The 18,439-nt window shown below is 41.8% G+C and overlaps 1 protein-coding gene across 2 annotated transcripts; it reads right to left on the bottom strand.

Moving 5' to 3' along the window:
• Window positions 1-15,039: 15,039 nt before the first annotated feature.
• LOC147902567 (uncharacterized) lies at window positions 15,040-18,073 on the bottom strand. 2 transcript variants are annotated; one of them, XM_087373387.1, is made up of 3 exons: window positions 17,429-18,073; window positions 17,030-17,058; window positions 15,040-16,530 (listed from the first exon to the last, which is right to left on the bottom strand). In XM_087373387.1, the coding sequence occupies exon 3, from the start codon at window positions 16,495-16,497 to the stop codon at window positions 15,190-15,192; it is 1,308 nt and encodes a 435-aa protein (XP_087229513.1). In that variant the 5' UTR covers window positions 16,498-16,530; window positions 17,030-17,058; window positions 17,429-18,073; the 3' UTR covers window positions 15,040-15,189. The 2 variants fall into 2 exon arrangements, with proteins under 2 accessions (XP_087229513.1, XP_087229514.1); XM_087373388.1 differs by lacking the exon at window positions 17,030-17,058.
• Window positions 18,074-18,439: the final 366 nt, after the last annotated feature.

Genomic DNA, 18,439 nt, shown 5'->3' with positions numbered 1-18,439 from the left:
GCAGTCTTCATTGCCTCGGCCCAAAAACCACCAGAAAGACTTGCATTGGAAAGCATGCATTGCAACCTTTCTTGAATGGTACGGTTCATCTTTTCTGCAACTGGATTTTGCTCTGGAGTACGAGGGGATGTGAGCTCCCTCTTAATCCCACGTGTATCACAGAAATGCTGAAAGTCATGAGAGAGATACTCTCCACCATTATCAGTCCGTAGGCATTTAAGCGTTCTACCTGACTGATTCTCAACAAAGGCCAGCCATTTCTGAAATACCTGGAACACATCACTCTTCCAAGCTATAGCATAAGCCCACACTTTCCCAGTTGCATCATCAATGAATGTCACATAGTATTCAGCCCCGCCTAATGACCGTGTAGGCATGGGACCACATACGTCTGAATGCAGCAAATCAAGCATTTCAAACTCTTTCTTTCCTTTTCTTTTATGGGCTGATTTAGTCTGCTTCCCATAGAGACAGTGCTCACAAAATTCAAAATCAGAGAAACTCAAATGCGGTACATAACCCAAACGGCATAAGAGTTTCATTCCATTCTGGCTCATGTGCCCCAACCTGCAATGCCACAAAGAAGTGCTTGGCTGCTCGGTTATTGCAACAACATGATTAAATACCCCTGATACATGTAAGGGATACAAAGTCCCACACTTGGCACCCCTAGCCAAAAGCATAGAGCCCTTCTGAATTTTCCAACTCTGAAAGCCAAAAGTGGTGTGAAAACCAGCATCATCTAGCTGACCCACTGAAATAAGACTCTTGGTCAGCTTAGGTACATGTCTCACATGTTTCAAAACAAATGCAGACCCATTTGCAAAAGAAAACTTTATGTCACCTGCTCCCACTATGTCACATGCATAGTCATTTCCAAGATGCACACAACCTGTCTTTCCACTATCATAAGTGGAGAACCATTCCCTATGGGGAGTAACATGGAATGAAGCACCAGAATCCAAAATCCAATCCTGGGAATATGCATCATCTGAAGTGGTAAGCAACTCTGCAGATAAACTAGACATGAAGAGAACGTCATTGTCACTATCATGTGTGACTGCATTGATCTCCTCGATCTTCACTTTTCCTTTGTCCTCCCTTGGACTCTCTTCCTTTTGATTTGCACCCCAATTTGCATTCTTTTTCTTATCCTTTTGCTCTCTCTTTTCAGCTTGTAGCAATCCTTTTTCATATGGCCCTTCTTGCCACAATGGTAACACTCAATGTTCCGTGCCCTGGATTTGCTACGAGACTTCCCTCTTTCTTGGGACTTCCCCCTGAACTGTGATCTGCCCCTTTGCACATTTAAGGCTGCATCCTGCTTGTTGCCATCCATAGACTTCCGTCTAATCTCCTCGGCCAACAAGCTACCCACAACATCATCAAATTTCAGTACTCCACCAGGTGCAGAGTTACTGACAGCTATACGGAAGGTATCCCATGAGGATGGCAATGAACATAAGAGAAATATTGCCTTAGTCTCCGCATCAAAATTCATTTTCTGAGCCTGAAGTTGGCTGAAAATAATATTGAATTCATTCAAATGAGAAGCAATGGCGACCCCTTCCTTCATCTGCAGCTCAAACAACCTCTTCATGAGGTAAACTTTATTAGAGGCAGTTTCCTTCTCATAAGTGGCACACAATTTCTTCCACAAATCTTCCGTAGTCTGCTCATTTACTACTGTGAAATAAACTGACTCTGCAAGATGAAGTCTAATAGTAGACTTTGCTAATGCATCCAACTCATTCCAATCATCCTCAGACATATCCGCAGGCTTAGCTTCAATACCTGCCAAGGGTTTAATCTGCTTCTTTTGAATAAGCACATCCCTTATTTGTTCTTTCCACAAAGAAAAGTTTGTCCCATCAAACTTTTTAATGCTGAAAAACTCCTTTTCAGACGTGGAAGAGGATGCCATGATGCAAATGAAACAAAATCCCAAATGCTAGTACCTACAAGAGAGAATCACACCAAATACTAGGTGCACCCAAATGTGTATGCCACAATAGAGTGAAATATCACCAAAACTCAAAGCTCAAAGCATCTGACTCATGTGCATATACTATGCATCCATATGAGCAAATCTGGCCCAAAAGAAAATGCCAATAAGTGCCAAATGACTCAAGCATAAACACCGTCCACTGGCATATGCATCAATAATGTCTCATCCAAGAGAGCATAGCACTATCAATGCATCACCAACAATGTTTCAAAGCTGTCCCTCAGCATAAAATAGCATCCATGTGCAAAGCGTCCATAAAAAAAATAACATCCCACAAGGCGATTTGGGCCTATCAGCGCATCCAACAAGGACGGCAATGCATCCAAATGGCCTATAAATCATCCACTGCAACCCAATGCATACCACGAATGAGCGCACACTGCTCAAACTGCAACCAGAGTGATCTGCATAACGTATGCTCAAGAAATCATAGTCCCACGGTAATGAGCGCTACTGAAAATAGAACCTGAGATGCCTCAAAACATGGGCGCCATCGCATAATTGGACTCAGCAAGAAAATCTGCAAATATCTCTCTTCTGCCAGAACTCCAAAATCCCAACCGATAAGTGAGAAATGGGAGTCAATACTTATCCACTGCCATGTGGCATAAATCTAAGGTTTCAAAACCTTAGAATGAAAAATGCATAACAGAGAGACGAAATCGAATACACAGAGATTTATAACTCTGAAAATCCTCCACCGAATCACGCAAGAACTGATAGGTAGGGGTTTTTGGGCGTCCGGAACGCAATGGGACAGATGGTTTTGGAAACCGTGGTCTCAATAACTGGGTCCAACACACGAACTGAAAAACGTTTTTGGAAACAGAGCTATCTATAAACTCCACCGGAGTGCGAATGATGAGCAACATAGAAGTTTTAGGACCTCTTGAGTCCACCGGAACTGACAGATCTGCAAATGGTTGCTCCAAACTTGAGTTCCAACACCCGGGCAAAAAACGCAGGAACTGACACAGTGAGTCAAAAATCCACTGAAATAATCCCAGATTCAAGAATGAAGGTGTTTCCAAGCTCCTGAAGTAATGTGGACACCAAAAGCAAGCAATAGTTGCCTCTACAAGTCAATACGGAGTCTCTGTCATCGAACGGAACAGGGAAAAGCTCAAAAAACGACTTTTTCTTTCAAACCACTTAACAGGCTCTCAAAACCACTTCGTAAAGCCAAAGTGACTTTTCCAAAGGTTCCTCCAAGGTCTCCGCACACTCGGATGCAAGTAAAGTCACCCACAAAGCTTCCCACAAAGCTTCTCCTTCCTCCCATAGAGCTGCTGAGCTTCAAGCATTCACGCACGCTCAGCTAGATCACCCGGGCTCTAATACTAGTTGAGAGTGCTCTCAACGGAAGCAAGAACGGAAGAAGGGGAGAGAGAGACAGAGAGCCACACAAGTTTTGGTGGGTGCAGAACCACCCTAATCTTCTTTTTCATTCATTTATATATGTGTTTGAGTATTGTACATTACCGGGGTTAAGGCACAGTGACCTTTAACCCCCACATGTATTTCTACACCAAGATGGTGTATATGTACACCAGCTTTCCAATAGAATTGGTCAATTTACAAATGTTCTTAAGAAATGTTAGAAAGTAGAATGTTCATGGAAAGATTTTGAACCTATAACACAATTTGAGTAATCTTTTCAAAAATAATAGAAATATATATTTAAGCAAGCATAAAAATTGCATTCGCAAACTATTAATCACTAGCGCAATATTCATAATAGTAAGTTTTTTGGTAATCTCATTAAGTAGTTGGTATTTTCACTAAACTTTGGTTTTTAAAGTTAGGTTTAAAAAGTGCATTAGGAGTGTATTCGGGATTTTTGGACTTTTCTTTAGTCCAGTTTTGAAATTGGACTTTACACAAGTCCAAAATTTTTAAATAGTGTGTTTTGGCTAACTCGTTACAAAACTTTTCAAACTCATGGTTTTGGGGATAGCATTGTCACATGACCTTATCAAAGTCATGCATAACAATTGGGATCTCTTCAAGATTCATATTCCACCACTCGGGGTCTAAAAGGTACCCAACACTATGAAAGGTATTGTGAGCATGCTCCCATCAAGGCCTAAACAATTGCCATAATCCCTTGCATTTTGTAGCATTAAATGGTCTTCTCTCATTCTCTTGGCCTGGGTGAGTAGGGGGATTCCTCACAATAAGAGCTTGCTCTATACTTTAAAAGTGCATTGATGTATTTCTTATTGTTGGAGCCTTTGAGTCCAAAGATCTAATTGCATATAATATAGGTTTCATGACATTAGCAACATCCTCAAGTCATTTTCATAATGTAGGGGATCCCGATTTTTCTTTTAGGTCATGCATTTTCTCCTTTGTTATCCTATCAATCAACTCTGACATCCATCATTCAAATGCATCACAATGAATGGCTCTAAATACTCATTTCATTAATTTTGGACTCATGTGTCTACATTTGGACTAATCCTAAAACTCCTTCCTAAATAGAAAGTTGAATTTATGGAAATGTTGTTCGAGAATCTCTTTGGCACTATCATTTCCACATAATAAAATTTAGAATATCTCTCTATAATGTTGCACTTAATAATAATTTAAATTAATAATTTAATAAAAAATAATAGTTTAATTACATTTAAATTAATAAAAGTAATTTAAATGTATGAGAAATTTATATGTATGTATGTGTGTATGCATGCATGCATGCATGGATGTATGTATGCATGTATGGCCCATGCATGACATTAATTTACCATAAGAGTCCTCCAAAATCTTCAAGATATCATAAGGTATGAACAAACACCTTTTGAGAGTAACTCTAAAATTTGGTAGATATGAAGTCACACACGATGCTACACATGCATGCATGGAATGTATATGTCCTTAGTTTTGTTGAGATATCGAGCTCCACTCGTGATATGCTAGGGTGACCGTTGTGCATTTATGTCACTGACTTGTTAGCTGTAGATGTAGTTGGTACACTGCCCATGAATGATAGTTGGATGACAGCTATCTTTATGTACTCTAGTTAGTGGCTCAGTTAGTATGCCACCAAGGTTATCTGAGTTTGGTTTGAGACCCACATATAGGGTTCACCTATTCCTTTTGTACTTAGAGAGTTCTTTTGGCTTTCACAACTAAGAAGAGCAAAACTGTTTTCAGCCTCCACCTTTGTGTATATTCCCCCATTGTGTATGTGAGAAAGCTACAAGTGAGACTCCTTCCTTCTCTCCCACTCTCTTCACATGGTATCAGAGCTCGGTTCATGGTAAGGAGCTCAAGAAATCAAACCAAGTTCGTGGTGTCTTGGTAAGAGGATCAGTATTGCTTTCCTTTTTCGAGTTTGGGAGCAAATCTCTGCAGGTAGCATAGCCAGAAAGTGCAAGAGTGCACTGTTGTCTCAGATTGGGACGCCCTTCGTGGTGTGGCGAGAGGGCAGTATATGCTGTGGGAAGGGGTGAAGTCTTGGGTGACATTATTTTATTGATTTGAGGCCATTTCGGGGCTGGCTTTGGTGGCAGAAGTTTTTCGCAGGCACTCAAAAAAGTGCCCTGTTTTTGCTGTGCGACCACTGTTCTACAGGTTAGTGAAACGTTGCCATAGAAATTGCATCGTATGCATATGCACAGAGATATTGGGAGTAACATAATCATTCTTATTGCTTGTTGATGCAAAATCGTCATTAGGAAGTGACTGTGTGGTCAAATACCACTTTCGTCAATTTTGTAGATTTGCCCTTGTGAGGCAGAAGTTGTGTTTTTTGGAGTGTTCTATAATGGCACTTGATGCTCTTTCACAGATAGTCATTGAAAAGCTTGACAAGAATAAATTCCAAGCATGGAAGTTTAGAATGACGAATTTCCTTAAGGGAAAAGGCTATTGGGAGTTCATTACTGGAGCTGAACAAGAACCAGTTATTCCTAATGTTCCCAATCAATAGGAGTTATAGGCATTTAAAGGATGGCATGAGAGAGCCAAAAAAGTTATGTACTGACTGTCTATCAGTATTTCAGATTCTATGATTGTGCATATTCAGGATGCAAGCACATCGAAGGAGGCGTGGGATACTTTGACAAAAATGTATAGCACAAATACGCAAGCTAGGAAAATGTAGCTCATGTTGGTAAGCTGAAAGGAAAGCAAAGAGTGGACACAAACTCAGAATACTTGCATTATGGAATGAAGAAGAGTGAGGTCCTTAAGTAGGCACCTCATACATGCTCACTGACATCACTGATGACTTCATAGCTCCACAATCATCTCCTCAATCTGCTCCTAGATTCTCTCAATCATCCTATGTGGCTCTCCACCACCTAACTATGCTTGTGGGCACCTAACTGTGCCTCTAGCACTCACACATAGAAACCAAGGTGTGCCTGAGGCATACACCTTGAGAGATCCCATCAAACCCCCCCTCAAGGGAATGCCTCAGGCTATGTCAAGGATACATCTAGTCTCATAGTTTCTCATGCCATCTCATGGTGGTCAAGGATAAATCTATGGCTAGGTTCTCATGCTAGCAAGGGTTCCCATGGGTGTAAGGTAAACAAAAGGGATACAAAAAGACCTTCCAATGGTTATCTCCCCTGCATGTACATGCACACAATGTCTGCAGGAGGTATCATGGAGCAAAACATACACATGGCCTACATCATAAGGTGACCAGAGGTGTTTACAAAACACACAAAACACAATAGTTTATTTCATTCATTTTGGAGGACTATCTAGGCTGAGTACCTTGACATAAAAAGAGAGATCTGGAGCATACATAGAGATGATTTAAAATGCATAATCTTCAAAGGATGCCTCATCTTGTGGAGGCAAAATATCCATGTCAAGGCAAGGTCTTACCACATGGGCAGTGTCTAGTGCCTTATAAGATGATACTATGATAGAACAAGTGGATCTGAAAATCATATCCTTCAAGAGATCAATTATCTTGTCATCTCCATAGTTGTGTAGAGAAGCATATCTTAGGTATCTGACCTTCATCTTTTTCTTGTACTTGGAGTCAAATGAAGGTGCCATGAGAGGGTAGATCTCTGGCTTTGTAGTTGCTTCCTTTTTGGCAACCATTGTTTTGGCAATCTTCAACAAGGAAGTCAGGTTGGCATTTTCATCCTTTGTAGCATAACAAGACATTACTTTATGTTTAGGCTTTTCACATATTTTGCATAAGCAAGCCATGAGAGGGTCTCTAACCCAGGTATTGGGCAGTGTCTTCTCTCTTACAGGGCTTAGAATAACAACTGAAATGCTTCAAAATATAAGCATTTAATGTAGCAAAGTCTTGTGACCAAATTTCAAGCAATGATGCTTTCACTTACATGCTTCACAGAGGTGGCTAAAATGAATACTTTCCAATCAAAACCAGGTCTAGCAATTCAAAGCAAAATTGAAGCCACACTTGTATTGATGTTTTTTCAAGTTTCAAAAAACCAGAAATGCTAGAATAGCATCTTATATAGCATCATCTTCAAAAAGCTTGTCAAAACTGTCAAAACCAAAAGGCTGAACTTGGAGGGCTTGTAGCTTACTCTTTAGAGAAAAGGAAAAGGGGGTTTTTAAGGCAAAAGAGAGATGTTATACCACAGAAGGTCCTCTGGGAAGAAGAGGTGAAAAAATGCATCAGAACTCCATAGCTTGCCCCTTCAAAGTCGACTGGTTTTTCACTGATTTCTCCTTGAATATGCAGCCATTGCTGCTCAAATTTCAGCACAGAATAGCCCAAGGCATGGAGAATCTACCTCTAAAATGAATTAGAGGAAGCTGAAGTGTGTTGAGAGAAAATGTAGAAGAAAAAGTCGACGGAATTCGTGTAATGGCGACGAAACGAGCATGGTTTTCTTCAATTCCTCTCAGCCAGGGGTTCGCCCCTTTGAGATGGATCTCCAACAGGAAGGGCATGGGAAATGGTTGAGAACCGGAGGAGAACAAGCTTAAGCAAACTTTGGGGAGAAGAGGAAGAGATGGTGAAGAAGAAGATGGAGAAGAGGATGATGATGTGGTAGAAATGGGCTCAAGGGGGATCAAAGGCCTCTGATATCATGTTGGTAAGCTGAAAGGAAAGCAAAGAGTGGACACAAACTCAGAATACTTGCATTATGGAATGAATAAGAGTGAGGTCCTTAAGTAGGCACCTCATACATGCTCACTGACATCACTGATGACTTCAGAGCTCCACAATCATCTCCTCAATCTGCTCTAGATTCTCTCAATCATCCTATGTGGCTCTCCACCACCTAACTGTGCTTGTGGGCACCTAACTGTGCCTCTAGCACTCACACATAGAAACCAAGGTGTGCCTGAGGCATACACCTTGAGATATCCCATCAGCTCAAGTAGGAGTTGCATAATGTGTATAGAGAAAATATGAGCATCAATGACTACCACATGAAGGTGAAGAAGATTGCAGATGCACTTGCTTCTATTGGGTCACCAGTGGAAGATGATGATTTAGTTTCTGTGACCTTCAATGGTCTAGGAAAGGATTATGTACAGTTCCGGACATCCATTGCCATCTGTGAGAATTTTCCTGATTTTGGGGAGTTGATTGCTCTTCTAATTTCTGAAGAGCAGAGAAATGGTGGTGCATCTTCTTCATGAGGAACTTCAAAAGAAATTGTCTTCTACTCAAATGTTGGAAGAGGTAGAGGCAGAGGTAGAGCAAGCCAATGTGGAGGCCATGGCAGAAATCAAAATATGTAGCAAATTCAAGAAAACCAGTCCTATGGAGGAGGACGTGGTAACTTTAGAGGCAAGGGGAGCCAAAGAGGTCATGGTGGATGGCAGAGAGGCCAAACTGCAAGCATCAATGTTGAATGCTACTATTGTGGTAAAATGGGTCATATGGTTAAAGACCGCTATAAAAAGTAGAATGACATCATGATTGGAAAATTGTAGCAAGGCAACTATGCATCCTCTAGTAGACAGGGTGATGATAGAAATGAGCATCTGTTTATGGTGCAACACATGACCAATTCTGTGACAAGTGCAGAAGAAAGCAATGATGTGTGGTATGTTGACTTAGGTGCATCAAACCACATGATAGGTCATGCAGAATGGATGCAATATGCAAGGAAAATGGAAAGACCAGGATTTGTGGAGACTAGTGATGATGCTGCACATCCTATTGTGCAGATTGGTAAAATTCCTTTGTCTATGTAGGATGGGAAAAAGAAATACCTGTCTGATGTATTTCATGTCTCAAATATCACTAAGAACCTGGTTTCTATTGGTCAAATGGTTGAGCAGGTCTTGCAGGTCATATTTAATCCTCATGGATGCTTTGTTGAGGATATGAAAAGTAAAGGTCGCTTGATAGCAAAAGGGAAGAAGAAGGGCAAGATGTTTATGTTGGATGTGGACATGCCTAAATTGAGTGCAACAATGTTTGCACATGGGACCGGTGTAGTTGCAGATATTGATATCTGCCATAAACGCATTGGTCATGTTAATGTACAATGACTTAAATTAATGTAGGCCCAAAATATTGTTGCAGTATTGCCTAAGTTCAAGGTTGCAGAAATGCATAAGGTATGTGAAGCCTGTTAATTTGGAAAACAGGCAAGGAAATCATTTCCTAAACATGTTCAAGAGAGTAAGAGGCCATTGGAATTAATCCACTCTGATGTATGGACTACTATAGCTGCATCTATTGGAGGCTGTCATTATTTTGTCACTTTTATTAATGAATATAGCAGAAAAGTTTGAGTGTATTTTATGAAAAAGAAAAGTTAAGTGTTTGGGCATTTCAAAGCTTTTAAAGCTATGGTTGAAAAATAAACACACTTGCAAATACAGATGGAGGGGGAGAGTACCTCTCAAATGAGTTTGCAAGTTTCTTGTAGGAGCATGCCATAAAGCAGCAATATTCATGCAGTCATACCCCACATCAAAATGGGGTAAAATGGACTTGCAGAAAGGAAAAATAGGCATATTGGAGAGGTATCATGTGCCATGCTCAACGAAAAAGACCTACCATATTATTATTGGGCTGAAGCAGTTGCTACAGTAGTCTACATAATGAACAAGACTCCCACTGCAGCAATACATGGCATGATGCCAGAGGAGATGTATACTGGTAGGAAACAAGATATTTCTCATTTGAAAGTTTATGGTTGCATTGCCTATGTTCATGTGCCAGATGAGTTGAGATCCAAGTTGGATCCAAAAGCTGGGGAGTGCATTTTTATTGGTTATTCTCTGCAGCAGAAAGGGTATAGATGCTATAACCCTTCTACTCGTAAGTTTACAGTAAGCAGAGATGTTGTTTTTGATGAGATGAGCAGCTGGTATAAACCAGTAAATGTGATTGATGATGTAGATGCACAAAATGGTAATGCTGCATAGAATTCACAGCAGCAATCACAAAATATTAGTGGACCTGTAGTGTCCTCTAGCAGTGGTTCACATACTTCACCATGGAAAGGCAGATTGAGATCAGGAGGATCTCCTCAAAGCAATGCAGATAGTGGTATGTAAGTATCACAAAAAGGAAAAGAGAAAGTAGATCCAGCCCATGGTTAATGTGAATGCGGGTCACTCTTATGTGGATGTTGAATCCAGTGGCTCAAAACAGAGCCTTGATGATGAGTTGGGTATTCCTTCTATTATTACACCTGGAGTAAGGAAGACAAGGAATGTTTTGAGAGCACCTAGTAGTGAGCCTATTTTGTGCAGGTCTACCAAAGCTAGGTATCCTGTGGATAGGCTGAAATATGATGGATTTATAGCCATTCACTATGCCTATATGGTCAAAGTGATACATGAACCAGAACCCACTTATTTTGAGCAAGCCATGGGAAAAGAAGAATGGGAGAAAGCCATGGATAAAGAAATGGAGGCCTTGGAAGCAAATGCTACATGGGAATTAGTGCCTTTGCCTAAAGACAAGAATGCAATTGGCTACAAGTGGGTTTATAAGGTGAAGCACAATGCAGATGGTTTTGTGAACAGATACAAGGCAAGATTAGTTGTCAAGGGGTATGCACAAACATATGGAATTGATTATGAAGAAACATTCAGTCCGGTTGCAAGGATGGCAACTGTATGAGCAGTCATTGCTATGGCTGCATCAAAGGGATGGTCTTTACATCAAATGGATGTAAAGAATGCTTTCTTGCATGGCGATTTTCAAGAAGAGGTCTATATGGAGCAGCCACTAGGTTATGTTCATGCTGTTCATCCTGAGTTTGTTTGCAGGTTGAAGAAAGCCTTGTATGGCTTGAAGCAAGCACCTAGAGCATGGTCTAACAAGATAGGACAATATCTTGTTACTATTGGCTTTCAGATTTCCAAGGCAGATTTCTCACTTTATGTGAGAAGAACAGAGAAAGTTATTATGCTGCTTGTCATTTGTGTTGATGATTTGATCATCACAGGTGATAGTGATGAAGATATCCTTCATGTGAAAAAGCAGAAGTTTGAGATGAAGGATTTGGGAGAGCTGCGTTACTTCTTGGGCATTGAGGTGATTAGATCCACAAGTGGGATGTGGCTCTTATAGAGGCAGTATGGATTGGACATTCTGTCCAAATATGGGATGACACATAAGCCTATTTCAGTTCCTTTGGAGCAGAATGTGAAGTTGAGTGCAGATGCAGGTGAGCTTCTGGAAGACCCTACTATGTACAGACGCATAGTAGGAAGTTTGATTTATATGACTATTACCAAGCCAGATTTGAGCTATGCTATTGGGTTGGTAAGCCAGTTTATGCAGGCTCCAAGGAAATCGCATTTGGATGCGGCTAGATGCATGGAAGGGAAGAGGAGGGAGAGAGAGAGAGAGAGAGAGAGAGAGAGAGAGAGAGGGGAGGGGTAAGGGGAAGGGAAGCGAAGGGTAGGGCAAGCAAGGGGGAAGGGGAGAGGAAGGGAAGGGAGGAAGGGGAGGGGAGGGAAGGGGAATGGGGATGGGGAGGGGAGGGTAAGGGAGAGGGGTGAGGAAGGGGGAAGGGGAGAGGAGGGGGAGGGAGGAAGGGGAATGGAGGGGAGGGGAATGGGGAGGGGAGGGGAGGGAAAGGGGGAGAGGTGAGGAAGGGAAGGGGAGGGGAAGGGGGATGGGGAGGGGAGGGGAAGGGGGAAGGGGAGGGGAGGGGGAAGGGGGACGAGGGAGGGGGAGGGGAGAAGGAAGGGGAGGAAAGGGGGGGGGAGAGTGTAACGGGTGGCCCGTTGACAAGGGACTGAGCCTTAGTCCACCCCTCCTTCATCATCACCTTCGAACTCGACATCGGTAGCAAGGAGGAGGTCCTTGCCCTCTTTTGGGTCAAAGGGGGAGCAACCGTTTGACATCTCTAGGACCTAACCAAGGGGAGCAGCCCATGGTAAGGTTGGACTCCCCAACTATGGCTAAAGGGTTCAATTCAGACGGATATTTGAATTGATTGGCCCTTCTAAGTGACTGTTGGAGAGAAAGAGTACCAAATGAGGACTAAAGCCTTAATGAAGGTGGTTGAACGTTGGAGCCAAGGGATATACTCCCTCCAAAAATCAAAGACACATAGAGGGGATCAGATTCTAGTAGAGACAGACTGAGACGGGGAACTCAGGTCATCAGAGCTTAGGAGAGATCGTGAGCTGAGAGCTCTTGCTGTAACTGAGAGTGTTGTGAGGTTTTGCTGCAGCATTAGAGGATGCTCTCAATGTAATCTTACCCTGTGGCGTTTTGACCACAGGGCCCTCTTCTTTTTGGAATACAAAAAGCATTTGTCTCTGAGTGTTTTGACTATGAAATGGAGGTAGATTGCAAGCTCGTTTTCCCCTCCCCTTCGTGAGTGTTGAGTGTGCAGGAGGTCTCAGAAGCTCTCCTTCGAGCCAGGGCTTCCCCTTGGCTTGGAGAAGAAGCCTACTAGAAGGCAGACCGAACGGAAACTCGTGGAGGGCGTGGTGGTCGTCGAGGTGTCTACTCAGGAGGCCGCTTCGTCAATATAGAGAGCAGTGCGGAGGGCATGGTGGATCATTCGATCCAGGAAGTCATGAGGATCTAAAGACCCTCCTAAACATCCCTTCTACCAAGTGGCAGGGTGCACGAAGCCCGGATCTCAGAGAACCGATGCTCTGAGATCCCGCCATCAACTGACGGAAGCGGACGGAACTGCAGTTCCGTCGCGCTCCAATTGGGAAGGCTCGGCCTAGGAGCTCAGAGGCTCCATTCAAAGAGTCCTTTGGTACAAAGGGACGCCCCACCGATGAGATCATGTGGCTAGGCCAGTGGTCATAGCCGACTTGTGCACCAACATTACCTCTTTACTTGTGAGCTGCAATAAAGTGCAAACCTTCAAGTGCACAAATTTACATATTTTGTCTATATTTTAAAGGTCGATATTTGTGAAATCAATTGATAACCACTCAATATCTACCTCCTAACTTGGCCAACTTAGCTAGCCGCTTATTCACTCTCTCTCTCTTTTTCTCTTCTTTGTGGTACTTATAATTTTATAAAGAAGAGACTAATCATTGCTAAGGACTTGCTAGTTCCATCGATAGAGTGGCAGTTATAAGCACAACCATAAAGTGAGCTACTCTTAGTGTCAACCCCATTTTCTTTTTTGAACAAATCTCTTCTTTGCACTCTTTATCAAAGCAAGCTTCACCTACCAAACATCCAAGTAGTTTGCTGAAACATCAATCCATCATAGTACATTGACAAACCAATATGTCACTATGAGCTACGCAAATAATCGCATCATTAAATGCAAATATTATGCGCCTCCATCTTAGCCATTGATCTTGATCTAGATTAAGGGTCCACATTAAAAGGTGCCTACTACTTCTTAATCTAGCCTCCCCAAAGTCAAAATTAGCCATTTGGAGCCCACCAAAGTGCACCTCACTATCCACTAAAGCCATCCTAGGTCTTTCATCTAATCACCATCCACCAAATTAAAAGTATCCATGTCAGTTTACTGAGATGCAATAACAATGAGTCAAAATCTTTATGCCATGATTTCTTAGAGTCCTACCAAGTTTCATCTTGTTTTGACCATCGATGCCTAACATATGTAGAAAGCCTATGCTATTGATTTTTAATTCTAAATCCTATATTGTAAATGCTAAACCCTAAACCCTTTATCCACCCTAAAGTACTAATAAAAAATTATAATTAATAAGTAGATTATTGAAAAGAGACTAATATTTATATTATTGTTACTGCTGCAGCTTGCTTGCAAAGAACTCTCACAAAGGAAATGGCTACAGATTTTGTTCTAGGGATAGAGGTGATTTTATATAGCAAACAAGAAATAGTTGCATTTGCTATCCAAATTCAATTTGCCACCTCAGAAAACTTGGCAAAGGTAAGGTGGCAATTACTATATCAAAGATTCTTAGCTAATGAGAAAGCTCTCGACTAAAAGTATGTCACCATCCTTAATGTTCGTAGCTTGCCACAATAACTAATGCATGTCTCACATACTTTTACATAACACGAATTCACCACTTGATGTCATTTATACCAAATATGGGGCTTTGAATAAAAGAGAAGAGCCTCAATCTAGAACTATGAATAGACTACAAGAAAGAAATTAAGAAAGTAGTATTGTGTGTTAATAGTACTCCACCTTAACCATTTCTTATGTATGGGTTAAACTTGCTATTTTGGGTTGTACCTAAGGGCCTTGCCATTCTGAGAGGTGGTAGTATCTTCTTGGCACCCACCTACACAACTCCTTTAGACGATAAATAAATCCCACTTAAAGCACCCAAGCACATAGGTTGGACCCCTAGCTGTATGTCATGATCCATGCCTTCACCTCTAGTCCTCATGTGCTAGCCAACTGCACTTGACTTGCCTTAGTCCTCTAACTTGTATATACATCTTGCTCCTCTTGCTCTAGCTTATATGAAAGACATGTTTTGTAATGAAGATTTATCCAAAGACCCTGGCTTAATCTTGTCCATTGAGATTGCTAAAGTAGTTATAAAAAGAACCTTAACTAACTAATGGGAGTATAACATCACATGGAAAAAGAAGGAAAAAAACATGTACTTCAAGATAAGGAGAAGACAAGAGCATTTATAGTGTAATAAGTTCCAAGTACTACCGTACAACCACTCAAGATGAGGTAGCAATTGCTAGAGTAGGATAGAGATTGTAATAACATAATATGGTAGTTGTCAATGCCAATAACAACAATTGCAGACACATTATATTTGTTAGATAGAGCTAGGTCAGTTCACTACAGAACTCATTACGGTGGTCTTTGTAGCCCTTCTGGCTGAGCATCTATGTCATCGGTGTTCTGACTATTCCAAATGGAGTCAGCTGTTGGTAACAATGGCTTTGGATGCATCTCTTTGACTATGGCCTTGTCTAGCTCTTTTTCTAGTATTTTAATCTCCTCCTTATCCATAGTAATTTTATGGGAGGAAGCATGTTCAGGTATCATCCATTTAGGATATAGCTTGTTGTGTGTGCCCTTCACTACAATTTTGTTAGGGCCTTTCAAAGCGTGGATAGCTTGGAAGCAAATAAAGCAACAGGGCTTGGATATTCCAATGTATTGGTCCCCTTTCAGATCCTTGTTATGGGATAGCAGTGGTGCCATGTGCATTTCTGCATGCACAAAAATATTTTCATCACGCTCTTTGTGGCTGGGGTCCAAAGGTGTGAGAGCAGCAATTCTCCGCTCTCGTTCTTTGGCATCAGTGGTCTTGTAGGCGGGATTGTAATGATCTTCAAGTGTCTTATTTGTGAAGTCATCCATTTTGCGTGTGATGGGTCTCGAGTACCTAACCTCTCGATGATCCAAAAACTTTCCTTTGTATTTGGCATAGCTATGAGTTCCCAATGCCCAAGTCACAACGTTATTGAAGGATGCACTGTAGGATGCTAGCTTGTTCCAACGCTTGACCATGAGTGGCCAACTCTCTGCATTTTCCTTAGACATGGGATATTTCCTACAGTGATTGGATGCATCAGCAAGCTTCCATAATCGGAAACTAGGATCCTTCTCTTTCTTTTCATACTCCTGAAGCCATAAATTCAATAAGTCTTTTGACTCTCTGATTGCCTTTGGCAATGAACTTTCTACGCCTTGCATGGCTTTCAACAACTTGCCAAGCCTACTCCACACCTTGTCTTGGCAGTAGCGATAAATGAGGATGGTCAAATCCCGAAGATTTCCTTTGCGGTGTAAAGTTTCCACTGTACAATTCTGGCAGATCTGTTGGAGGTGTGCGAGGAGCTCTTTGACATACTTCTTGTCTCCATCATTCCACTCTGTGTTCTTGGCCAAACACAGAGAAAGCTCCTTCTGATTGGCTTTCCCAAGTGCTGCACTATCTATGTTGCATGCAACCACCTCCGTTTGAACGACATAGTTGTTATCAGGATGGGTGGCCCTGGCGCATATGGTTGCCAAGCTTTGATGAAGCCTAAGCATCGCATCCTTGGAATCAAGTATCTCCTTCTTGTCAACCTGCGCACCCAACATGACAACCCGCCGACAGTAAATGCTTTTCTGGTACAAGAGGCGTGCTTGTTCCTCCATGGCCATCTCACTTGAAGATGTATTTGTCTAGTGCCACACCTGCACCATGTTCATAAGCAGTTTAGACATAATGCACGCTTCTCTCAATTCCGTGTCTAAACTATGACAGTGCGAGCTCACGATGTTGAATACCATTCACAAAGAGAGATTATTTACTATGATGCTTCTCAAAGAAAACGACCACCCCTTCAAATATCATTTCGAGCCCTCAATTCTTAAAACATTTTAGTAGATTCCAAATTTATGTACCTGAAGTAGCAATAAAGCAATAAAAAGACACTAGAAGTTCACCTAGTCTGGAGTCTCTACAAGAGAGTTATCTAGCCTTAAGGAAATCCAATCTGATGCATCTAGTTTACAACTGTCTCTTGTTTTATTGAAGTATTTAAGAAAATATCTTATTATAAACTGCAGGCTTTATTATTTGTTCCATGACCATTTGAATGTGGGCTCACCTCAAAAGTTCAAATTGCTAGCCTATCAACATATTGAGAGAATTGATGCACAACCAACATATTTTTTGCACAAGATTCCTTACCTTCTATGTCTAAGAAACCTCGCACTGTCCTGCTTGAGTTGTCAAGGAAGGGGCAGCAAAACCAAAAGAACAAAAGTAAATTAAAACCAATAAAAAGGAAGACTTCCTAGAAGAATCATCTGAAAGCCTCGCTATGAACCAGAGAAGCGAAAAGTAGGAATGAATGGGTATAAGTTCTAAGATGCACGAATGATCCATTGTACGTTCCTTTTACTTCCTTTGAGTGTAATACACTAAACATACCATGCTCAAATATATTTTGACTCAGCAGCTAGCTAGCTTGGCCGAAAGTCTTTAGTATAGTACACATTCAGCATTATGAAGGCAAGACGTGTGTGCGTGCGTGAGAGAGAGAGAGAGAGAGAGAGAGAGAGAGAGAGAGAGAATGCCAGTTCCTACCTTCTATGCTGCGAAGAGTTGGGCCGGTATCGAACTCCTGAGGAACAGCTTTTGCTTCAAGAGTGAGGAAACAAATGTTTCTTCACAGAAATTCAAGAGCGAGACAAACTTTTAAAGGGGAGCAGCAGAACAGAGACACGGTAATGCAACACCTTAGAGAGAGAGAGAGAGAGAGAGAGAGAGAGAGAGCGCGCGCTATCAATGCACAGTGTGAGATATCTACTGTTCACTCCTCATCGAGAGCATCAACTTTGGTCACTCACTGCAAGAGCATCAACTTTATATAACCAGACCCTTAAGAGCGCTGTCACGCGTGCCCCTCAATTCGCAAAGCAGGGCAGGTGATTCCCCAACATGGGCGAATCAGTTCTCTAAATTAGGCAAAGCTCTCAAAGGAGGGGCAGCGGGCTGCATTCTAATTTCTGAAGCAGCTTCCCTTGTTGTCTGTTGTGCAATTAAAGATCTGTTTTTTTGCTGTCCTTTCTCCAACTAAAGATCCGTCTCTGCTACCATAAAATCCATCTGAAACAATCAAATGCACTGCTGCAGAATCAAACAGTGAATGCGCTGCTGAAGATTTTCTAAGCTTACAAGCACTAATTGCAGTTTGGAAGAGGGGACGCTTCTCCAAACAGTCCTTATTATGGCTCTCCTTCTAAAATGAGCAGCACAACAGAGACAACAGAGAGAGAGAGAGAGAGATAGAGAGAGAGAGCATCCATGTACAGTGTAAAGGTACTCACTCCTCATTACACGCGAGGAGATGAGCATATCAACTTTGTTCACTCCTCATTTCACACGTCACGAGAGCATCCACTTTATATCGCCAGGCCTTTAAGGGAGTCACATGCCAATGTAGAGTGTACTAGTGTAAAGGTATTCACTCCTAATTGCACACGTTACGAGAGCATCAACTTTATATAACCAGGCCTTTAAGAGAGTCCCATTCAATGGAGAGTGTCGGTATTCAATCCTCATGGCAGACGCAAGGAGGATATCGACTTTACATAA

This window comes from Dipteris shenzhenensis, chromosome 4, assembly GCF_047967505.1.
Source record: "Dipteris shenzhenensis isolate YYH24624 ecotype China chromosome 4, Dip_SZ_1.0, whole genome shotgun sequence".
NCBI lineage: Eukaryota > Viridiplantae > Streptophyta > Polypodiopsida > Gleicheniales > Dipteridaceae > Dipteris > Dipteris shenzhenensis.
Note: the sequence above shows the minus strand (reverse complement) of the source record. Positions and strands in the feature narration are given on the sequence as shown.

Bases quoted from the DNA above. Each gene is read 5' to 3' on its own strand.
- LOC147902567 (XM_087373387.1), bottom strand. From the start codon at position 16,497: ATGGCCATGGAGGAACAAGCACGCCTCTTGTACCAGAAAAGCATTTAC.